The sequence below is a fragment of the Erpetoichthys calabaricus genome, chromosome 1 (genome assembly GCF_900747795.2).
Source record: "Erpetoichthys calabaricus chromosome 1, fErpCal1.3, whole genome shotgun sequence".
Lineage (NCBI taxonomy): Eukaryota > Metazoa > Chordata > Cladistia > Polypteriformes > Polypteridae > Erpetoichthys > Erpetoichthys calabaricus.
Window position 1 is genome coordinate 144159872 of NC_041394.2, and position 26079 is coordinate 144185950.

The 26079-nt window shown below is 36.1% G+C and overlaps 1 protein-coding gene across 7 annotated transcripts in view; it reads right to left on the minus strand.

Moving 5' to 3' along the window:
• The window catches only part of abcc9 (ATP-binding cassette, sub-family C (CFTR/MRP), member 9), a 254037-nt gene that overhangs the window by 47002 nt on the left and 180956 nt on the right, over window positions 1-26079 (minus strand). For all 7 annotated transcript variants that reach the window (XM_051923339.1, XM_051923323.1, XM_051923326.1 and 4 more), the window contains 5 exons: window positions 25461-25560; window positions 19891-20129; window positions 17936-18102; window positions 14281-14350; window positions 3653-3810 (listed from right to left, as the gene is read on the minus strand). In XM_051923339.1, coding sequence (XP_051779299.1) covers window positions 3653-3810; window positions 14281-14350; window positions 17936-18102; window positions 19891-20129; window positions 25461-25560 — 734 coding nt within the window. The remainder of the gene's footprint in view (window positions 1-3652; window positions 3811-14280; window positions 14351-17935; window positions 18103-19890; window positions 20130-25460; window positions 25561-26079) is intronic.

Sequence of the window (26079 nt, forward strand, 5' to 3'; positions counted from 1 at the left end):
ACTAATTGAGTTAAGCTAAAGTATACTTCACTTAAGCATTCAGATTATATCTTCCCTTTTTAAAAATTACATTGCAAAAGATATTATAGCATGTACTATGGCTATCTGTACTAATGTTAAACGAATGAGTCATAGGATGGTGTAAAAAGAAGATAATTAAAGTATATGAAATGATTGAAATTAAGGACATCAATCTGACACTTATATGACATATACAAATCATATTACGTAATTTGATCATTATATTTCTTAGAAATGTTGCTATGTAGGAATGACCAGAAAGGCATAATGCATAACACCTCCATTACAATGGTATAAAAAGTCGGGGCTGTGCATTTCCTAGCGGTCCAATGTTATACCAGTAGCTTAGCATTTTGGTTTTAACGACTTGCGTCATTGATCTTATAGTTTTTAACTTTTGGCCCATTTTGATCATGTTACATCTACTAGTACCGTTTTCACTATTTTGTCACATTAATTCTTAGGTACAACAATATGCTACCCTCTTTTTCGTGGCTGCCATACAAAAATAATCTAAAAAATATAGATTTAATCATTCTCAGAAAGAATTTTTACATTCTCTCTATTGTGTATTAATACCTTTTCTGCTCGAGAAGCTTACCCGAGTTAAAGCTGAAAACCCTAAGAGAACATTTACCAGGTAAGTGATAAACTCTTTCAATGACCACGTTCTCTGTAATAAAGTTGCAGATGATTTTAGTAAAGACTTCCAACTTGAATTTATGAAGATTTCCAGATTTCAAACCCTCTGGGATTACTAAAACATTTTTTCTCCTTACTATGTCACTGATAGTTTAATGAGTAGAATTTACTAATATTTCATCAGTAGCATTCATCATTTGTTCAAGTATCAATATGAGATGTTAACATATACTTTATGTCATCAAGTTACACTTTTCATATTTTTTCTCAGTTGTCCTAAACTACGCTCAAAATGCTGCATAGGAAAAATGCTATATAAATAAAATGTGTTATTATTATTACCTAGTTGTTTTATTTCATCCTTCATTTTCTTCTAAGTATCATTCAGACACTGTCATTCTTTCATTTGATTGATATACTGTACATCCACAGAATTCTGAATGACCCTATAATTTTGCAGTTTTAGGGAGTGGTGAGTTTTCATTGCAATCCTCTTAGTATTGCAGGTGAACAGCTATCAGGGCTGTTATGTGAGGCTCTGCATACAGGATTAACAGGCTTAATGCTGGTTGTGGAGTCAATAAGTGTGTTCTTTGTGTTGCTGCCTGCTATTTTGCTTTTCTTTCATCAGATAGTGTTTCTTTTGTGAATTTGTAACTTTTGCAGCTTTGTTTTTCCATATTTAGACCTATTGCAATAAGACCTGTAAGTCTTCTAAGTAGTTTGACCTGTGTCAGTCAGATTTTTATTAGAAACTTTGTTAAACAGAACCTGCCCAATTTTCCTCCCACCTCCCCCTATGCTGGAAAAAATATTGTTCAATTTTGAGGACTCAGACAGCATTTCTGCAATATATAAAACCATTTTACAGTCCCTCCCTTTCAAAGATCCAAGAGGACAATGGGAAAAGGATCTTTCACTCAATATCTCAGAAAAGGAGTGGAAGGTAGCAATGCAGAGAATCCACTTGAGCTCCATATGTGCAAAGCATACAATTATTCAACTCAAAATTATATATCTGTCTTGTTTGAAATTATCCAAAATGTTTCCAGGACAAGATCCAACCTGCGAACTCTGCAGTCAAGTTTCAGCCTCACTGGGTCACATGTTCTGGATCTGCACCAAATCAACATAATTTTGGACCAAAATCTTTAAATGCCTTTCAGACAGCCTTGGTGTCACAATCCCTCCTAATCCATTAACAGCTGTGTTTGGTGGACTCCCAGATGGGCTTAAAGTGGAGAAGAACAAACAAACTGTGATTGCCTTCACTACACTATTGGCACGCAGACTTATTTTGCTCAACTGGAAGAATCCTAATTCTCCTCTTTTAAGTCAGTGGGTAACTGATGTTTTACTATTTGAAATTGGAAAAAATCTAATTCTCACTTAGAGGATCTGTGCAGAAATTTTTCAAAACCTGGCAGGATCTAATCAATTGCATTTTAGAATAAGCTTTTAAAGCACTGAGGAAGCAGATTCGCTCCCCATTTCTTTTTCTTCTCCATGTATCTTTATTCACTTATTAATTCATCTGTTTACTTATTTTTGCTAGCTTTAAGTTTTATTCTGCTGGCCATGTTCTCTTTTATGGGGTGGGGGTTGATTTGTTTTCAATCCTATTCTTGTAAAATTGATCTATTTGTATGGAATGTTGTGTGATTTCAATAAAATCAATACAATTATAAATAAATAAATAAATAAGTCAACAAACTTTATTCACCTTGCCATTACTTTCTTCTTCTAAATGTTTGCAGCCCATGTCGCGACAATATTCTTTGAGTTACTTGGCCTTATTTTCTTGTATTCCTTTTTTTTTTTGCCCTTTTTCAGCTTAATAATAAAATTGCTCATTTTTAACAATAAATCAATTAATTTGAATTCAAATCTCTTTTGCATGTCACACTTTTCCTTTCTCTCTCTTTCTCTTTCTTAAACCAAAAAAACACTAGAAAAAGAGATATTGTAATTAAAGCATCACAATCACAAAGGCAATACTGAGAGATACCAGCTAAGCAGTATATGTTCAAGTATTGTTCTACTAGAAAATGGCACCAAACCATCTTTCCAGAACATGTCATAACTCATTTCCAGTTATTACTGTATCACCTATAACAACCAGCAAAAGGAACAACTATCACAGAAAATGGTGCTGCACACAATGACTCCTGCTCTTCTGCAGAACACCACTTGGATTGTGCCAATGTCTGTCATTTTCCTGTCAATATATTGTAGTTTTCAGCAGAACCCATCCCTGAAAATGACCAGACATAGTCATCATTGACAAGGGGTCAAATGCATATCTCATAATGCACTTAGCGAAAGTTATCCTACATCTGAAAGTCAGCAATCTACAGTCTGAAGTGCTACTCAGCAATCCAAGAAGCATACCATTTCTCTGATGATAATGCAAAAAGGACTGAAGTTGCTGCTGCAATGGCCTGTCTTACAATCAGTCCTTCCATATTGTTGTTATTTCTCTTAGCATATTAGTTTCTTCCTAATAAGAAAGAGTACATTCCTGGAACCACTGACACATTTATAAAGTCAAAACATGTTGTGAAATAGCAAACAGACCACACAATTTGATAAAAACACACAATTTGCACCCTATTACTATCGCTGAATTATTTGTAGAAGTGACCAACATTTCACAATGCATTATTGTGTGATGAAATGATGTTACAAGAATCCTAAGGACTCCATGATTCACTTGCATTCAGTTACCACTTTGTAATGATAAACCTGATGTGCAAAGTCTAGTGGCAAGTTATGATTGTTAACAAACTTACCATGTAAATCTAATAATTTTCAAACATTATAATTCTCTCATGCTGATTTCCATGCAAACTAGACCAGTGCTTCTGGGTAAAAATATAGTTCTCTATCACAATGTGTACACTTTATTTCTTCTATTTCAGCATACCCTTATATGATCAATAAGTAGACAAGTAAATTTAACACAAGAGTTAAAAATATCAAGACTTACTTGGAGGCAACCCTGAAATACTTCTGTATGAAGTAAAAGGTGATCCCAAGAGGCACCATTGCAGCCAGAAACATTGGTGTGACAAATGCTATGATGCCAATAGCAAAGAGGCAGAGCAGCGTGGAACGGGTAAGAGACTCCAAAGTAGGAGGAATGTGCTGTTGGGAACAAACAAAAAGCCACCAAAGCAAAAGTTAAAAAATATAATTTACCTCTTTCTACTTTTTAGATAATTAAATTTCATCTTCCTTCTTACTTCTGCTTTTAGTGGGATTTACATCACTAAGTATAGCCAGTGACATGCACTGCACATCCCATTGTACTCAAATTTACTTTATAAGGAGTATAATAAAGGCGATGTTGCATCTGGGTGACAGTGCTTCAGCACCTCCACTGCTGATGGACTTGAAGGTACTCTCTGTCTGCTTCACTTATTCTGAACAAGAAAATATTACTCTCTCTTTTCAAAAGCTGTCTATTATATTACCATAAATTCCACAGTTTATTGTTTTGCTCACATAAATCCTTCTCCAAGGATAAAGTGTATAATCAGCTGTACATCATTGTCTTCTTCATTATTTATCTTAGTTATTTTCTTGTTCTTATAACTTAAAATTACATAAACTTTACTTATTATCTAGGTCTTGATGTTTATTATCTCATATTCACAACTTACCATATTTTCTTTTACATTTCTTATTATGTTTTGTGACAACTTATTAAATTTCAAAAACTGGTGCCTTGTTCCTATGGGTTTTATATAATTTGAACTATTTGTATTATTATAGTACACACTTAATGCCATTATTTGCTTTTTATAGAGAATAATAAATAATATAGCACATATGAACTGTTATCATGTTTCTATAAGATAAGAACATGAGAAATAGACTTATTATTTTAATAACATTAAACATTATCCTGTTTTTGCATTATTAACCTTGCTCTCAACTTACTGTATTAACTTACTATCACAAATTTTAATTTAATGCAGATGACGCAAATGTGGTTCTAAGGCAAGACTGTTCATATCCTTATACAGTACTGTGCTTTCTTTCTGCTTTTTTGAATAAAATTAGATTGATAAGCACTGGCAGAAAAATGGTAACTTTGTCAAGCAGCTGCTATAAAAAGTGGATTACACAAGAACATCGTGGTCTTGCCTAGAAGTTTGTGATTTGTTTTATCTTAAATGTTTGCTCATATAGTCCTAAGTTGCACTGCAGCCCTTGGTTATTTCCTGGCTTTCTTTCAGTACTGCTGGCACTGCGCGACCCTGAATTGGATTAAATAAGTTCAAAAATGTTTTGTTATATTTGCTTTTTATTTATTTATTTATTTATTTTTTGTTATCACTGGAGTCCTATACAGACTTAAACATTATTTATGCTTTGTTATTTTTGGTTAGGGCTAGGATATTAATTGAATTTTAATTTCAATTATGATTATGAAAATAAAATAATCACTGATAAAACTATTATTGTGCTACATTTCATTTGACAATGATGCTCCTGTTTTGTCTTGTGCTATAAATCCAGCGTACCCCTTTCAGGCGACATGCTTTTGCCTCTCCCTAAAAGCCCAAACTCACTTCACAGTGAGTTCAAAGCACACCAACAGAAGAGAGCCTTTGGTCACCAAGAAAGGGAAAACCAAACAGGCTGTCTGGAAACACTTTGGTTTCAAGGAGTCTGACAAGGAAAAACAACATACACTGTGCATAATTTGTTACATGAAGATGTCTGCACCATGTGCCAATACAATGAATTTGTTTAATCATTTGAAATTTAATCACAAAGTAGCCTATGACCATACAATAAAAGGGACAAAAATGGAGAAAAATAAAGCCCTCTAAACTTCTTCCACCGTAACACAGTCATTGATTAAAGACAATTTTGTATGATGCAACCACCAGCACCTATCCAAATAAAGAAATAACAGATGCTATCACGTTCTTCTTAGCTAAAGACATGTGCCCAATTAGTACTGTCAGCAACAAGGGATTCAAAAAGCTAGTTAACACTTTGGACAAGCATTATGTGATACCATCTCAACACCATTTCATCACAGTTGTACTGCCTGCCCTGTGCAATAAGTGCTGTGAGGATGTTGAAAATGATGTGTCTGCAGCCAAGTATTTTACCACCACAATGGATTTATGGTCAAGTAGCACCATGGAGCCTTACATCAGTCTTATAATTCATTTCATTAGTGATTATTTCAAATTGAAGAATAATCGTCTCCAAACAATGTTTTTTCTTGAAGACCATACAGGGCAAAACATTATGCATGAACTGAGAGAAGTGATGGCTGCATGGGGCTTAAAGTAGGACAAGCTCATCAGTATCACTACAGACAATGCCTCAAACATAAAGCTTGCGGCTGATGTCACAGGATGGATGAGGCTCCAGTGCTTCGGGCATAGATTCCACTTGGCCACAGGTGAGTAGGATTCCTCCTTATGTGGTGATTTGACAACAATAATAAGAATAATAAGTAATTAACATTTTTCAGCTACTCTGTGATGATTTCTCTCTCAAACATAATAATAATATGGTAACTAATATGTGAAATACTTTATTTTTATTAATTATTTTTAGGTATTGAATATATGTTTAGAGGTTTTTCTAGTAGGTTGTGGAAGTGCACTACAATGTAGTTGATGTTATTGTTCTGAGCGGCTTTTTAATTTAGCAAATGACATGATGCACAAGTTTACATTTTTCTGGCGTCCAAATGAGATCGGCACATTCTCTCTCTCTTTCAATGGTCTTTGACATTACCTTTTATTTTGTTGCTATCCAGTCCTTCAGATGGGCATAATTTATGTTAAATTCCCATGTGAGGCTCCGGGACACGTGATATTACACACATGTGATTGTTTTGCTGAAGCGGAATGACTTTTAATTCAGGATCAGAAGATGAAACAAGAACAAAACCAAGTACACATGGGGTCAAAACCACAGAGAAAAAAACGATCTTTCACCAAGCCAGAAACGTGAGACAAGAGTCAGTATCATAAAGTGTAAAGTCAGAAAAACAATAAGAAAATACAGAGAAGTGAAGTGACCTTTTTAAAGGGGTGTATTGATGACGTTGTATAAGCACACTCCCAGGAACTTCTGGGGGGTTGAATCAGCAACAACGGACGTGAAAGCCACAAGACAGTGTCACCTGTCAATTTTCAAAATTGCTCCGCAAAAAGACAGGAACAATGTAAAAATGAGAGGATGCTTTCAATGTAAATTGACCATGTAGATAAATTGCCTTAAGGATCCTGTAAATTTTATTGTAAATGAGTTCCTTTATAGGTCATCATGGATCATTTGAGCAAAATGAAAAAGGTTAATATAAGCAGTCTCAGCTCAACCTGGGCTGTTTGCGTTTAGACAGTACATCTGGAAACACCTGTCTGCTGCAAACAGTGTGCTTGAGAGAGACCTTGATTATGCAAGATGATCATTTTTGTTTTGTCACCATGCTCATTTTTGCCACAGAGTAAAATTTACAAATTGAACTGCCACATTTACCATAACCTCACCTTTTAAGGTACGGCCTTCCCTTGCATTGTTTTATTCCCTCTACGTAATTGTTAATTTAAACCACTTTTTTGTAAACTACACATTACCATCTGTTTGTTATATTTGCATAGTTAATAAAGCACTGAGCAGTATGTCTACAAACTGGAAAGTGGCCTTTCACTAAGTTAGTTTCTTTCTTTAAGGACATTTAAATACTTGTTTGTATAGCTACACTTTTTGCCAAAGGTATGTTTGGAACTCTAAAATATGCTCCTTTCTATAGACGCGCTAATCCAGAAGACAAAAAAAAGCACATCTAAGACAAATAATTTTGTGACCTGTCTAAAGTGCCCAAGACTAATTTGCACCCTACTCTGTATACTTGAAAAAGGTGTTATTGGCAGGCATATAAACATTTAATTCATGGAAGAAAGAAGAATCTAGAATGGTACTAATACCGTGAAGTTGGAGGGGCACGGGTTAAAGGCATGTGATAATATGAACCATTTTAGATATGAGGCATAATGAGCAGTGTCAATCAAATGTTTTACTTCAGAAAAGAAACCTCTGAATTATGAGGATTATTGTATGTTTGGAAATGTGGAAGATCTCCCCTCCAAGGAGACTGAATATATGTGAAAAGAGTCCATGTCTCCAGCAATTTGAGATCAAAACCAAATATGAAAAGAGGAGGAGATACACGACCACTATGGAAGTGATTAATTAGAAGAAAAAAAAAAATAAATAAAACATTTTTCAAGAAATCTTTACAGAGCATCAATTAGTTTCATTCCTTCTGGCAAAAAGATAATCTGCATGGCAATTTGGATAGCACCCCATGTTCTGATTTAATATCTGTTTGGCTATTAGAATATGAAAATTAATCTTAAGAAAGATTAATAGCAATGCCAACTCACAAGTAAAAATACTGCTGACAGAACACAGTTCAATAGTAAATATTCACCATCTTAATTGTTATGGGAATTTTAAAAAGTGAGCGATTTTACAAAAATCATTCTACTATGGCAACCTCACTATATACTCAGCCCTTATCACTACTCTTTCTATAATATTCAAGGTTAACACGTCCTGAAATGGAGAGTGCAGCTGTATTCACTATTAAGGATTCCGTAGTGCTCACAGTGATAGCTGGACAACAAATGGACTGATACAAGTGGAAAGATTTCAATAGACAATTGGTAAAAATAAAACACATAACTGATAAAATCAATACTAATGTTAAGCCACTGCTATTTTGGCCAAGTGATGTAATAAAAAGTGGAGAAAGAAGACAAGTAAGGTTATGCTATATTTAGTATAGATAAGATAGAAACAGCTGAATCATATTCAACACTGGTCAAAGAATACAACTTCGCAGACAAAATCCTGAGTTACCCACACAATTTTTTACAGAAGTAAACAAAACTGTTTTTAAAAAAGGACAAAAAGACATAAAAGAATGAAGAAAACAATGGATAAGAAAAAAGAAAGCAGAAAAGAAGAATGTCAGTTACAATGAAGTAAAAATAAAGTTTTTAATAAGATTAGTAAAAGGTGAGGAGTAATCTACTGATGTCTAATCATTCTTATGAAAGAAAGTTTTTGGGCTAAAGAAAAATGTGTAAAATACAGAGGTGTATTAGGGCCACAGTGAAAAAAAAAAATATGGACACAGTGAAGAAAAAAAAAACTAAATGCCAAGATTAAAGTCAACATGTTGACTTTATTCTTGACATTTCCACTTTATTCTGGCCATTTATGTCGAGATTAAAGTCAACATTTCCACTTTATTCTCATAGTTTATTTTGTCCGTAGAATGTCTCAAACTAAACTTTTACTAGATTTTCTCAAACACCATCATAAATTATGTAGCACATTAAATGCTTTGTGTTAAGTGTTCCCCGAGCCATGTTAATTGGTACACGCTTCTTAAACTGACTTCCTCTTGCACTAAGAGGAGGCGCAGGCAGCGATCGCTGCACAGAATACATTCACTTCATGATATTCCTGCTCTATGAACATTTAGAATGCTAAGATAAATACTTGATATCATTTTCATGATGAAATGTATTAAAGCATGTGGGGGCACGGTGGCGTGGTGGTTGCACTGCTGCCTCGCAGCAAGGGGGTCCCAGGTGTTCCCTGCCTTGAGTTTGCATGTTTTTCTGGTGGGTTTACTCAGCGTGCTTCAGTTTCCTTTCAAAGTGATGTAGGATGTCGGGTTTTGTTAAGTATTACTGACCCTGCTACTGTATGTGTTGCTCGTATTCACTCTGCGATGTGCTGGCGCCCCATTCAGGATTTGCTCCTGCCTCGCACACGATGCTTGCTGGGATGGGCGCAACCCAGAATAGATGGCATAATTAAACATGTATAACGAAGATTTTTTTTAAAGTTCTGAAAACTCTGTGGTCGAAGTTTATAACTAGTTTTAATTTCACAAAGACTATTATCGTGTGGTGACTGGTTATGTGGAGAAAGAAAAAGGAAGGATAGGAACTGGGGGTTTAGTACGTCAGATAGAGACAGCACGCATGCAATAAAGAAAGCCCGCTCAGAAGAACGTCCATTGAATTCTGTGTTTGTGTCTACGACCACCACATCATGAACCCAACATTTACACAATATTTAAGTTAAACCTGTGCGATACCCATTCATATATACAGTTTTTTGGAGCCTCGTCACACCTGCCATAAAGTTCTCTACACTGAACATAGACCTGAGGACCCCTTAATGCAAGGGAGCAGCACTACTGTATAGCCACGCCACCGTGCCCCCCACCTCCCATGTTTAATACATGCTTTAATACATTTCATCATTAAAAATATATCAAGTATTTATCTTAGTATTCTGAATGTTCATAGAGCAGGAATATCATGAAGTCAATGCGCGGCGATCACTGCCGGCACCTCCTTAGTGCAAGAGGAAGTCAGTTTAAGAAGCGCGTAGAGATTAACAACTGGGTCGGGAACACTTAATATAAAGCATTTAATGTGCTACATTAACATATGACAGAGTTTGAGAAAATCTAGTAAATGAAACATTCTTTTTAAGATGAAGTTTAGTTTGCGACATTCTGCTGACAAAATAAACTACGAGAATAAAGTGGAAATGTCGAGAATAAAGTCAACATGTTGACTTTAATCTCGACATTTAGTTTTTTTTTCTTCACTGTGTCCGTATTTTTTTTTTTCAATGTGGCCCTAATACGCTTCCGTAGTACAACATATGGCAGTAAAGAATTTTAGTTAAGGAGGAACATAGGCTTTTTTTTAATTGAAAAATCATTAATATGTCGAAATCAGTTTCATGTTATCATGACAGACTACTTAATTTCAAAAAAACAAAAATGCATGAGTGGTATAAGGTATATGCTCCAAATAAAAACAAGATATTTGAAATATTTCTTTCTCTAGCAGAAGTAAAAAGGTAAAATTGTAGCTGGAGAGTTTAGTTATATAATTAATGAGAATTAAGGAAAAATGGATAGGTCTTTCAAACTTTAGAAGATACAATAAAACAGTATCAACTTAAATATAAGTTAAAATTAAATATAAAGGCTCACTGTAGCCTTGGTGGGGGGACAAAACAATGCTTTTATGTCTGTCAAAGTGTGTTAGCATAGCCATTTACTAAACAACAAGACAGCAATAAGTTTTTGGAAAGCCCAAGTAATTCTTGTTGCTTTTTATTGTATCAGTGTTTATTTGAATTTATTCTAATGCTATATGGTGTTTTCACAATTAAATAAATACGTTTTCCAGGATAATTAGCTTTTTAAAATAAGTCTTTTGAACAGTACTGTATATTAACATAAAGAAACAGATACAGTAGATCAAAATATTAGCTCATAAGTAAAACAAAAAAACAACAGAAAACAACAAAATGAATCAAAGGAAACATTAACTAATGTATAAGAGACAAGTCAAGCACTGAGAAAATGTAAAAATAATAATTTCCTGATAGATGGCCTACTGGCTAAATATTCTAGTACTTTTTGGAACCTTTTAAAATAAGATGCAAGAGAAATTAAAAACTGGAGACAAATAACATGTGTGGAAGCCGGCCCAGGCGCAGACAGGCGGACACGTTCAAGTCACCCACAACACGTTTATTATACATTATTTACAATTATAAGTGCACCACAAACCCCTAAAGTCCCCAAAGTCCAGGCCAACAGTCCAATGCCTTACTTTTCAGGCCGCCTCCTTGCCTCTCCTCCCGAGCTCCGTCCTTCTCCACTCCCGACTCAAGCCCTGAATGAAGGGAGGCGACCCCTTTTATAATCACCCGGATGTGCTCCAGGTGCTTCCCGGCAATCTTCCACCAGCACTCCCCAGTGTGGCGGAAGTGCCGGCTGCGCACCAGGAAGCACTCCAGGTGTCCCTGCTTCTCTTCCCCCCAGCACTTCGGGGTGTGGCGGAAGTGCTGAGGTCCAGGGCTCCAAAGGCATTGGGGCACCCCCTGGTGGGGACCACGGGCCCCTACAGGGTTGAGCTTCAAAGCTCTGTACCCGTGGTCCCCATAGGTACCAGGGCGGTCGCCCCCACGTGGTCTGGGGAAGGTGTAAGCCCTCTTCCGGTCCTCATGGGCATCCCGGCCAGGTCGCTCCCCCAGCCACCTGCGACACGTGCCACAATAATATCCAGCTAACTCAGGAAAGTAATATGAGTGGTGATTAATGAATATGAAATAAGACCAGCATAAGAACAAAACTTAATGCTAATTTGAAATTATTAATTTTTATAATGAAGTATACAAAAGATAAAGGAAATATCAATTACAATCATAACTTAACAGAGAACCTAGTTTGATAAGCTACAGGTCTGTAATTCTATATATTGGATACATTTAACACAATGTTCACAACCAGAGAGATCGTCAAACAGGTTCAGAATATTTACAAAGAAAAAATAAGCATAATAATCATAAATGTCCACCTTCTAGACAAAATTAAGCTCAAATGCTGCACCTGAAGATTGTCATTATGGAGTTTACACCACCTCTCTATGTTTTTGGAGGAATTTCTTCAAATATCTCAAAGCTGTTTGGGTGAATTTGATTGTTATCTGTAATTTGGCCAGCATGATAAATTGTGGTTGTGGGCACATTTGTGCCAGCTGATCAACTAGCTTCTCGCTCAGAAATTAGAATAAACAACGTCTCCCTTCTGCCCTATAACTGGTTAAGCAGGATCAGAATATGGAAGGCTGAATGGACTTTTTCATGAGATAGTTTATGAACTAAAAAAGCACCACATACTTGGTCTTACTTACTAAGCTCTGTGACTAAACATTAACTTGAAAATTTGTGCCCTGTAAATTAAAACAGAGCTTCCTATTTCTTTAGTTTTACAAAATGAATATTATTTTTGTTGTAGCAAAACATCATACACTTCTTTCAAAAATTTATCACACTTGAAAGAAAAACAAAACAAACAATATCAAGAAAATCAAGAAAAAAACTTTTAATGAGCCTGACTAATGGTAGACCTGCATCAAGTCCACAGATTACATCTAGCATAACTTGGGTAGTTATAATGCCAAGTAGCCATATGCAGTTGCTGCTTATAATTAACTTAAACCTCCACACACTCCTTAAATAAACTTTAGTAAATATAACTGTCTAAAGATCAGCAAAAAAGGGAAGCATAATCGAAAGAAACGTTGGTTTAGATGATCATTTTAATTAACAACCTGTAATCAATGGAGAATTGCACAAAATTGGCCTTCTTGGCCCATAAGAAAAGGCCAGAGCCATACAGTTAAACTGGTGCTCTGAAACATCTGCTTTCCAAGCTTCAGTTTGTAAAATCCTTCATAGATATATATTCTTAATGGTGGGTAAAGCATATATGTAAACCTTAACTTTTCATCTAAAGGAGACCATGCTGGAGTGAGCTAGGAAGTCTGAATACAATGCATATAAATGAAGATTGCTGAATCATAGCAGCTATCTGCTTTAAATGTTTCTATTGACCTGAAATATTAGTATGGATGTCATTCAGTCTTCGATGTTATCCATTCTTTGTGATTTGTTTTTTGTTTTTTTTTTTAAACATTTTATTGGATTTATTAAAAGTAAATAACATCCCATACAAGTAATTACAATTGATTTGGTTTTGTGTTATATCTCAGAATAATTTTTGGTGTTCAAGTGTTTGCACATGGTAATGTTTCACTGCTCTCTAAAGTTTATTGACTTTTCTGGATCAACGTGAGACTTCAGAGTTATAAGGCAAAATTATGGATAAACAGGCAGCTAAGAAGCAGTGACAGGGAAGCACATTAATTAAGGACTAAAACAAAAAGAAAGCCAATAAAAAGGCAAAAAAATCTGGTGCACTATTAACTAACCATATGAAGTACAAGCACAAAACTAAGCAATATTCTTTGCTTAAAGTGGAAATCAAAAATAACAAGCAACCCTGTCTTTAATAACACAATATCAGAGAACAACAGCCAGTAGTTGGAGGAAATGTTTAGGTCATATAAAACATTCAGGCAATTGTAGAGTACATGTAATAAAGACAAATATGGCTAACTGCAATATGTATACTAATCATAACAGATATTATGTATGCAAAAGCTTTGTCACAATTTAGCCAGCTTGAAAAAAAATGCTTTGCTTTCATTTTTGGAATGGCAGTTATAGTTAAAAAATGAAAGTATGTATTTATTTTTTTCTTATCAGGAATATCTTTATCATCCTTCTTTTTTCTCTGACAAATAATAGATGCAAAGCAATGCATTTTTGTGTGTTGTTTTCCTTCTAAAATTAATTATTTTTTTTATTACCGTATATACTCGAATATAAGCCGAGTTTTTCAGCACTCAAAATGTGCTGAAAAACGTCATCCTCGGCTTTTGTAGTTTTTGTACGTAAAATTAGGTACCTCGGCTTATATTCAGGTCGGCTTATACTCGAGTATATACGGTAAGTTATCTTGTTTCTTTTCTTTTGTTATGCACTAAACTGCCTAAACCTCTCCAATCTCTCTTTGTTTTCAGTTGGACAAGATTTGCCCAACCACTAAATACAAAAGAACTAAAAAATAATATTTTCTCATGACTTAAAACAACATTTGAAGCATTGCTGTATACTTACTTGATCAATGATGTTTGTATCAGCTGAGAACCGGTTAAGAATTTGACCCAAGGGTGTAACATCAAAAAATCTGAAATACAAAATATTAAAAGCAGCTAAAGAAACCAGTATTTTTGAGTATGGATAAAAAGAAATTGAGGAATAATCCAAGCAGACGTAATTGAACCAAAAACATGCCTTACTTTTCAAAGATTTCGTGGACAGTAAGTCTCAGCAAGCAAACTAAAAATACAAACTTGCTGTAGCTGCCAATGAAAAAATAAGCTGTGTCCTAAGTAAAAAAAATGGCTGAAGACAACATGCCCACAACATACATTTGGGCATACTGTTTTTAAAGTGAGAGATTTCTGGCTCTCCTTGGCTTGGGTACTCAACCACAGTTTATTCTTGCCAAAAAAGAAAAAAAACAAACTGCTAGCTTGATCCAGTCATTCTAATTCTCCAGTCTTAACTGAATTTTAATATTAAAACATTTATATTATTTTTGCATGCTGTCAATTTCCTATGATTAACAACTTCTTGATCAGAACATTATTGCATAAATAATGTGACACTGGTAATACGTAAAGTACAGATTTAATCTTTTTGAGTTATACATGTCGTACTTAAATATGTATTGTTTAATAAAGCTGTACTTAACAAATTATACAAAAAAAAATGCATCTCCCTCAAGGGCTTACAATCGTGTCCAGTGGTACGCAAGAAGAAACGTGAAACAAAAAAGTTTTAAATGTACAACATTCATGCACTTTAAACACAATAATGTTCGTACACATTGATTAACGTCTTTTACAAAATTATTTTTGTGAGTCAACACTCTTTTTTAAAATTCTCTAATCCCTGTTTACCTCATTCATTCGTTCTCTACAGATGTTTAGCTAGCTTTGAGAATGCTAAAATTACTATTGTACTTTGATAATATTGCATTTTTTAAACATTTATGATGAGTGCTGTACTAAGCAGTTACATGTGCAAATTTTGCTTCTAGATTTTTAAAAATATTTTACCCAACATCACTTCCAATTGGTTCTGTAGCATCCCTTACACTGGCTATTGTTAACATGAAAATTCCATCTATGCTTGTTGCTGTGCAACGAAAACAGAACATATTATCATTTTCTCAGGACAAATAATACAGAGAATATATAGTGATTGAAAAAATACTTCACTATAATAATAATAATAATAACTCTTTACATTTATATAGCGCTTTTCTCATTACTCAAAGCGCTCTATGGTGGCTATATAGAAAATGGCAGGTAAACAATCACAAAGACCAGGAGACAAATTCTGAATTTCAAGGAGCCTGAACAAACAAACCAGACTTCAGAGAAACAATTAAAAAAACACAGAGACGTAAATCGTTGAATAATCTGAACCATCGTAATTAAAACTGCTCGTAATTGTTGCTATAGATTCAGAGTCACTAAAAAAAAACTAAATCACTAACTGCAACCAAGTTTTAATTAACAGTTTTCTATCTAATAAGTCTCAGAAGAGACTGTCGCAGATATGCCCTTCGTCCACCTCTCGGACCCTCAGGTACCACTCCAAACACGAGGTAAAAGCACAAGACTTCTTTATTTTCTTGTCACGTGCACAAAGCACCCTCCATTCCACACTACTCATATATTCAATAATCACACAATAATAAACACCAATCCTCCTCTCCCAGACACTTCGCCACCCTACCTCCCAGCTCAGCTCAATGTACTGGGCTTCCCAGAGTCCTTTTATATACCCTGACCTGGAGGTGTTCCTGCCCAATCAGTCCACAGTTCCTTATTCCTTCCGGGTCAGGGTAAACAGTCCTTTTCTTCAACCCGGGAGCACATCGTATCTTCCTGTCACGTGACCATGACGTACTCCCGGGTTATAGGGCACATAAGAGCCTCCGAGTCCTCCTACAGCGACTCCTGGTGGCCCCCAAGGTATCCAGCAGGGCTGCGTATAAAAACTACATAGTCCATGAGTCCCTGCTGGAACTCGGGGCACATCCACGCTGTCCGGAGAGCTCCTCCTGGCGGCCTGGGGGTGATGGCCGGAGTAAGAAGCCGGCAATCCACCACAAGAAATAGCACTGAAGGAGTCCAGTCTTCATTTCAGGTAACTGAATAGCGTCCATGTCTCGCAACCATATAGCAAAACAGGAAGCACCATGACTCTAAAGACTTCTAGCCTTCGTCCTTTTGCATAGATATCGGGAGCACCACACACCCCTTTCCAGCGACCTCATGACCCCCCCATGCTCTCCCAATCCATCTACTAACTTCATAGGAAGATTCACCAGAGACATGAATGTCACTGCCAAGGTAAGTAAACCTCTTGACAAGGTCGACACTCTCTCCACAAACAGACACACTGTTGATGGCTGTGCCCAAGAGGTCATTAAAGGCCTGGATCTTGGTTTTTATCCAGGAAACTCACAAACCCAGACACTCAGATTCCTCACTCACTCTTGAGAGCCCTAATCAGAGCCTCTATTGACTCCACAAAGATCACAACATCGTTGGCAAAGTCAAGATCAGTGAATCTTTCATCACTGACAGATGCCCCACAGCCGCAGGACCCCACAACCTTGCCCAGCACAAAGTCCATGCACGCACTAAACAGAGTAGGAGCGAGAACACACCCCTGAAGAATCCCAGAATCAAATGGGAAAAGCGCAGAGGTTCTGCCTTCATTCTGTACAGAACTCACAGTAGCAGTATACAGACCAACCATGACATCAAATAACTTCGGAGGGATCCTGCAAAGTCCCAGGATGTCCCACAGGGCAGCTGATCAACTGAGACAAACTGTTTATGAAATTTGATAAAAGCTGTTAAGAAACTCTGCTGATATGCATGTTTGCACTCAATGAGAACCCTCAGTGCTAGGATGCAGTCGATGGTAGAATTCATAGGCGTTCCTGGTAGGTGAGCAAGTGATTATGGATCCTACTGAGGTTGACCCTAGCAAGGACCTCATCTGGCACCAAAAGCAGTGTTATCTACCTGTAGCTGCTGCAATCCAAGATAGGGATGACAAGTCCCATTTTCTAGTCAGGTGGGATGATGCTAGTCTCCCAAATGGAAACAAAGATTGCTTGCAATACCACACTTAACTTTATGATCAGTCTGCTTCATAACTTTGTGGATAGATGGTAACCAAAAATTACTCTGTAGGCACAGCTAAACTCTACAATATTTTATTGTGTAAAATGCAAAAGGATTAAGGTCAAGTCAGAATCAGGAAATGTCGTAATTGCATGCTTTCATTGCTTTACTTGATTAAACATCTTTTTAAACATATTTTAAAATGTATGTACACCATTTTTTGACAAGGCTCACCGAGAAAGTGCTACAAAAATAAAATTAAATGATGATTGCCTATTTAAAGAATCCCCTGACACTGACAGAGCAGTTTTATTTATAATAATTTACCAATACATATGTTTACAGTCCTGATGAATAGATAGATAGATAGATAGATAGATAGATAGATAGATAGATAGATAGATAGATAGATAGATAGATAGATAGATAGATAGATAGATAGATAGATAGATAGATAGATAGATAGATAGATAGATACTTTATTAATCCCAATGGGAGAATAAAAAGGGCTCTAAAGAATAAATGCATATCTACATATAAACTAAGCACTACAATACCTGATTGGGGCCAGAATGATCTTGTTCAAGAGGTTATGATGAAGATTTTTGGCCGCAGCATGTCCCATCCATTCTACACTAAGTGAGGTGATGAGGCACAGTGCAATTCCGGAACTGCAAAGGATGCTGAAGCCAGTGATAAAATAGGAGTGATCAAAGACAGGAACCTGACAAATTAACACAGAAAATAAAATTTAAAAGAAAAAAAAACAACATAAACCCCTTAATTCATACTCCCCCTACTCAAATTACAGTGTAAGAGTTGTTAAAATGGGCATAAAAGGAGGTTTATACCTTATTATGGCTTCACAAGAATGATTAACTTCAGTATCTTGATTTATTAATCAAGAGTATGAACTAATGACTCAAGACTGTACTTAATGGATGAATTTGAACAAACTGAGTTGGCACTGGACTGGGGTCTTGAAGACACAAAAAAATAATGAGCTCATTGAGTGGAGGCAGAACAAGAAAAACACAAGTAAATAAAAAAAGGCAACATATTTTACTCATTCTTTAATTTTAATTTTTCATTTCTGTGCATTTTTAATCCCTCTTATTCCATTTTGGGAAAAATGTATCTATTCTACTACTCATAGTAAAAGATAATCTATTAAAATATGAAACTGATTTTTGAAAAAGGCAAAGAATGTATTTCACAGAGCAGTTGAAGAAAAAAATTGAAGGTTGCAATGGAAATGGCAAAATGGTCTTTGACCATTTTAATTATCAAGTAAAGAATATTAGGTGTAATTCTTGTCGTCAGGAAAATTCATTAGAGGACATTAAAGGAATAAAGCTGGATTATGCTTTTGTAGATTTATAAACACTTGGGTGGCTTGAAATATACTTTCATGTAGTTCTGTTCTTGGTCCAACTTTATTATGATAGTGATGGTATTGGTGACCAAATAGGCACATAATGGGCTCTCATGGGAGCATCTTGGAGAAGATGATAATGTACATCTGATGTCAAAGTGCAAGTGAACTTGGAAAGTCCATCTTGATGGTTAGTGAGAAAGGATTATCTATAACAAGGCTAGCCATACAACTTGATTTGGTGATTTATTCTAAAGTGAGAAAATCCTTTGTGATCTATGGTAGTGCTGTATATAATGTATTGATATTAGGCCAAGCAAACAAATAATGTTAAATAGTATAATAAAATCAAACATATAAAAGTACAATTGCATCATTTATTTAAAATGCTTAGGCTTCATTTATTAAAAATGTAAAAGTAAAACAGTATACCATATTTGGCTAACAATATAATTACTACTGTGTATCTTAAGACAACATAATGAAAGATGGTTCATAGTTACTTGAGTACAAGTGAGTAGTTTTTGGTATCTTGATTTAATTATCTTCATTTAGTAGAAGGCTTCTTCACAGATGTAGTATGATAAAAAAAATGCTTTTAGTTGATTGATGTATATTCAACTCTTTGTCCATTTCAATTTTTCACCCACATCTCCAAATATGTGCTGGTTTGGATAACTGGTTTCTAAACTGGAACCTGTATAAGTGTGATTATGGATGTATGTGTTGGATTGGTCCCTGGTCCTGGGGTGGATCCTGCCTTGCACTCAGTGATAGGTTTAGCTCCCCATGACTCTGAACCCTCTTAGTCTAAGGTCATTTTGGTGTTTCCACTGGCAGTAATGTATTTGCGTTTCTATAGTAATCAGTCACGGTACCAGTTGTGGAAGAATGGCCATCATGTTGCAGTATTGACAACACCCTAATTCATCTATACAGTTTCTCTGTTCATGGGCTCATTTATTCATACCTGATCGTATGATGTGCTTCAGTATTTTTAGATCAGGATGTGTGAAATCTTAGTTGACTGTTTCACTGTCTTTCTGCTCTGTCCGGTATATGCTTTTGTTGACTTCCAACTATCAGTCTTTTGTGGGTGGGCACAGGATTTCATAAAAATAAAGTTTTTGTACTCACTGTTGCATTACTTGTTGCATTTTCTGGAATGCTACTCATATTGCTGGATGTCCAGGTTGCCAACCAGTAATCAATGGCAACAATAACTGAGTGCTTTAGCAACTTGGAGAAGACCATCATGAAAAGCAGAACAAATCCTCCAGAGCTCAGATACCGCCAACACACACCCCAAGGGATCTTCGTCCTGCGGTTTGTCATCATGGACATGGTATCTTCATCTTCCTCTTCCTCCTCCTCCTCTGTAATTCAAAAGGACAAAGAACATGACAGCCATGTGGAATTTCCTGTTAGCCTTTATCTGATGAAATCTACCATTTTAATTTTGTTTCTCATGCCATAATGTACTGTATATAACAAACTCCCAGGGAGTAGGTTAAAAAAGACACCCCTGAGACTTAAAACATTTAAGATTTATTGTCTTGACTAACAATGGATTGAACTACCATTACTTAAAAATATGTCTCTTACATTTTTTCACTGTCTCCTCATAAATAATCTGTTTATGCATCCATATAAAACTGTAAAGTACTTTTGGCTTATAAATGGCATGTCAAATATTTGCTTTCAATAAATAAAGTAACAGTTTAAAATAAGTGATTAAATTGAAATAAAAATTATAAACATAATATTTTTCACATTTACTGATTAAGGTCATTATTAAAATATGATTATCATGTAAATATTGAATATTACATTAAATGTCTGGTAGAAAACGTAAGTAGTTCAATAAGGTTACCTATCCTTTCATCTGTTCACCATCTATTTTCTGTACTCACTTTTTCTCTTTGTGCATTACAGAAAGATGAAGACTATACCTGCACCAGCGGTACATGAATTTAATTCTTGTTGTACATATCACTGTGTTACTGTGCTGCTGTCAGTAATATCATATAAGGGAAATATAATAAAAAGCAATAAAAACCTTCATTAATTTTTTTATTATGTTTTTTTACATCACATGGCTCCTAGGTGTCAAAGTCTATCTGGACAGAACAAATCCTGCAGTCTATTACACATCTGTTATTACAAATATAACATGAATATGTTTTCTACTTATTAACTCAGTTTGACTAACCATTAGTTTTACTGAATCAGTACGCAAATTAGGCATTATCTTTGATAGTAGTATTTCTTTTAATACACATACTTTATTACAAAACTATTCAAAATCTGCTTTTTCTTAATAATGTTGCAAAATTAAAATATTTTCTAAATACGAGGGATACTGAAAAATTTCTAATATGATTGACTACTTCAATGCATTACTCGCAAGCTGTTCAAATTGTTCTTTATGCAGCTTTCAGTTAATTCAAAATGCTGCTGCAAAAATAATTAGACGAATTAGGAAGTGCAATCACATCACTCCTAATCTTAAGTCATTACCCTGGCTTCCAGTAAAGCTTAGAGCTGATTTGAAAATCCAAATTCTTAAATATAAAGTCTTAACTTGTGAAGGCCCTACTTACTTTTCAACACTTATCATTACTTACAAGACAAATTGCACATTAAGATCTCAAGATCTAAAGAGTCCAAGGATTAATAAAATAACAGTGGAAGGTCAAGCTTTTAGTTACAGTGCCCCAGAGCTGTGGAACAACCTGTCTGCTTCTATAAGAGATGCCTCTCCTATCTCGGCTTTTAAACTCCAGTTGGAGACTCACTACGTTAGACAAGCATATTCTGACTGCAGCTGCTGATTTGCTGTGTTTATTATATCTCTGTTTGTTAGCCATCTGTACAAAATTATGAACTGTTACTAACCCTCCTCCATAATGTTTCTATTTGTGGTATCCTGCCATGGTACTTGGTGGCACTGCTATATTGCCAAACAGTTTTCCTGCCCATGGAAAGACAGCTCCGGGTCAGTGGCGAACATCAAAAGGAAAAGCCTGCAAGCTAATAGACGACTGAGTAGGCCAGGAGTTCATGTCCCTCTGTTTGTACAGCCACTGATGCGGGACATGGTTAGTCACTAGGGTAAACTGCCGTCCCCAGAAGTAGTAACAGAGGGCATCCACCGCCCATTTAATCACTAAACACTCTTTTTCAATGGTTGAACAATACACTCCCTGGGTAGCAGGTTTCTGCTGAGAAACGTGATGGGGTGTTCTTCCTCCTTAAAACATTGTGAGAGCACTGTTCCTAAACCAAAAAAAAAAAGTAAAAAATATTGTGTTTTAAAATTCAGGTCGTCTCTCTCCAGATAGTAAGAGTAATTTGCAACGTGGGCTTGTCTGAATGCAAAATCCAAGTTGTTATCAGCTCGTTGCAGGCAAGCAAACTCTGTCTGGATGGCAGTCTCTGCTTCCTCCATGTCCATTGCAGCATCACACTCACCTCCCACTGCTATTTTTGTCCAGGTCCGTATTGAGTGTCTGTTCTAGGGAGGCAGTTGGTGCGAGAAACGGCGTGGAAAAGTCTGCCAGCTGTCCCAGATCTTCATTTGAGGTTTCTTCCCCCAGCTTGCTGGACAACTCTGGTTCAGTTTCAAACCTGGTTCCTTGACTAACATTGTCTGCTGTGAGCCCCTCTAAATCCAGTACAGGGGAGGGTGCTCTGCAGGTGGCCAAGACCTGTGGGAAGAGGGCATTCTTTTTTCCTAATAGGAGTTGCCAGGGTGAGGAGTCCGATATGGCAGTCCAAACCTTAAAGTTCTTATCTTTAAATTTCAGAGTGAGTAATAAAGTCTCCTATGTTTTATTTTCCCCATGGATGCAGTGGATGTTCACTTTGTCTGTGGTCTTATAAGGGGTTTGCTGGAGCAAGTCACGGCAGACTAACCAGAGGTTGCTACCAGAGTCCAACAGTGCCGAGAATATCTGTCCAACCAACATAATAGAGACCTTATTGTCCTCCTTTAACATCTTGGGGGACACTTGCGAGCCGCTTACCTAGGCCAGGTCGTGGTTTGCGCAGGTGGATGAATTTCCTCTCCATGGATCCAAAATTTCGATGTTTTGTTCATCGAGCCACTTAGTTATCACTTTTGCCTTATGGCACAGTGCTCCATTATGCTGGAAAAGGCATTGTTCATCACCAAACTGTTCTTGGATGCTTGGGAGAAGTTGCTCTTGGAGGATGTTTTGGTACCAGGAAACTCCCCAGACCTTAATCTCCTTGAGAACTTGTGGTCAATCCTCAAGAAGTGGGTAGACAAACAAAAACCCACAAATTCTGACAAACTCCAAGCACTGATTATGCAAGAATGGGCTGTCATCATTCAGGATTTGGCCCAGAAGTTGATTGACAGCATGCCAGAGCAAATTACAGAGGTCTTGAAAAAGGAGGGCCAACTCTGCAAATATTCACTTTTTTCATAAACTTAATGTAATTGTCAATAAAAGCCTTTGAAACATATGAAATGCTTGTAATTATACTTCAGTATACCATAGAAACATCTGACGAAAAGATCTAAAAACCCAGAAGCAGCAAATTTTGTGAAAACCAATATTTGTGTCATTCTCAAAACTTTTGGCCACGACTGTACATGCGTTAATGGGAAACAGCTTCAGGGCTTATTATTCTACCCCGAATATTGAGGGCTGCTGCTGTCACTTACTGTCTCTCCTTTCTTTTCACCCTTAGAGCAGCAGAACAGCAGCACAAAGAGCCCTGATATTACTTTTGCTTCAGCTACTTGGACCTGCTCCTTCCTTTGGGGGCCATCTTAAATAGTGCTCCACCATCAGAATACATTAATTGAAATATAGCCCTGGCAGTTTTTCCTATTCTTTTTGTAAACTTTTTCAAATTCTTCAATCATGCAGGGTTTCATCAGCCGATGATCTAACACTTTATCAAAGTTCTTGCTTTTTCTCTTGCATTTTATATATAAACAAGGTGGGACACAAAATTCCATTAATTATTTAAACAAAACTTTATCATATAACTTACAGCAATTCCAAAATGAATCATACTCCAGCAATTAATCAAAGTCAAAGTACTCCAATGGAGATGCAATACACTTGCCCCAGCACTTCTTCCATCCCTTAGCAAGTCTAGAGCCTCTTTTTGCTGGATTAATTCCACTGTAACAAATTGTCTTCTCTTCAGTGTCAATTTTGTTTTTGGGAACAAGAAAAAAATCATAGGGAGCAAGATCTGGTGAACTCAGTTGTGTGCAAAGCAGCAAGCATATTGTTTTTAGTGAAAAACTCTTTGAGTGACAATCTAGTTTTGGCAGGTGCAATGGCATATTGTAAAATCGGGTTGTGTGCACACCACTGCTCCAGACGTTTTTGTTCTGATAATTTCCTGCTGACACCTCAGTAGTTCAGTGTAATGCTGGTGATTAACTGTCTGTTCTCAGGGACACTCTTTATTAATTAGTTCATCAGTCAGCAAAAACACAATAATTCCTTTGATGTTTGATATGACTTGATGTGCTAAAAAATTGCACAAATGCAGAGTAAATGTTATAAATACACACTTGACCAGCTCAACATAATGCCACTCAGCGGACTGATTAAGAAAACCATAGGCATGCAATACCTAGCAGCATAGCTAATAACTACACTCTACTCCTGTGCTATTAACTGATCTAGAGAATTTTTGGGTCCGTCCTCATATATTTACCTCACATTTTTTTAACTACTGAAGAACCCAAGAACATCCAAATAAATTTTAAAGGTTGCCAAGACTTCTGCTTCAACTACCTGACACTGTACTTTGTTTCAGATTCTCACAACTCTTTACAAAAAGACATGTTTCCAGAAGTTATACTTAAAATTCGCTCTCCCTTAATTCCCACTGGAGTCCTCAATCATCTATATTATACTCATCCATGTTCTTTCAGTGATGAAATAATTACAGGGACAGAAGGGCATTAAGAGGACCAACAGATTAAAGCAAATTCCAAAAAAAGCAGGGTTCACAATTAGATAGACAAAATGATTGCGTTACTAAATTTGATTTGTAAATCAGTCAAGTCAAAGGACCTAACCAAAGGTCACTGATTTTGATATTCAGTCCACATACTTGGACAAAGACTATTGCGTGTTTCCAGCTGTCTCACTCTGTGACTTATGGGACATATGACCCTGGTAACAGACAACAGTATCCTAGTCACAGGACCACAAAATGGTGGAGCCCACTGAAAAATTAATTGAGTGCAAAAGACCAAAAATATAACAGTAAAATATAACCATAACTCTCAAAGCAAAATGAAACCACAAAATGACCACTAATTGACCAGCACAGTTTAGGGTCAGTCAGTCATTATCCATCCCGCTATATCCTAACACAGGGTCACGGGAGTCTGCTGGAGCCAATCCCAGCCAACCAGTTTAGAGTCAAAGAATAAAAATGTAAATTGCTAAACAAAAATGAATTAGGTCAATGAAAAAAACGAAATTATTGGAATGTAAAACTACGTAAAAACAGAAATGGAGATCTCAATTAAGATGAAATTCTACCTACAGTAGCTATCCTTTCTGCTGGGATAGTTTCTACTTACTCATAAAATTGGAAATTCATCTCTGAAAACTGATAGAAAGGTGCATTTTTAAAAGGTCAAGAGACTCTTCCCAAAATAGAACCAGATCATATATAAAACTGAAAAGGTTTCTGACCTTCATCTTCATCATCTATTTGTGACTTAGTTTCCCTCGAGTACAATGCCCTTCTTAGGTTCTTCCTCTCCATTGTAGTTTGACTGTCTCCATCGGTATCCTGACAGAACCAAAGCAGATCAGAAACAGGCAGAAAAATCAATAGTTACAGTATGTCATGCTTGAACTCTCCACCATTTAACTTTGCCTGTTACTTACTTATTATCAGGAAATATTTTATTTTGATAATAAAGATGGGAATTTAATTAATTGTTTGTGTGAGAGTTCTTGGTTAACCTCAGACTGATAATGAACAATATTTCTATAAGCAGAAGACCCAGGCTTAGGCATGCTGGAATGAAGTAGCTCTTTAAGATGCATAAAGTCAAATAGATACAATTAACAGAGGATGAAAAACTTCTACCAATATTGCTTTTCAGTGGGGCTGAGTGACATTGTCGTGATATATTTTTCAACAATTATTATTTTCAGTTTGAATAATATTTTGAATCCCAGAAGAAACTAAAATGCTTATTTTTTATTGTATGAAATACAGCACCCAATAACTTGTCAGAAATGAAGATTAGTGAGTAAAAATAAAATAAGTAAACACAAATACAAACTTTGAAGACATTGCTAT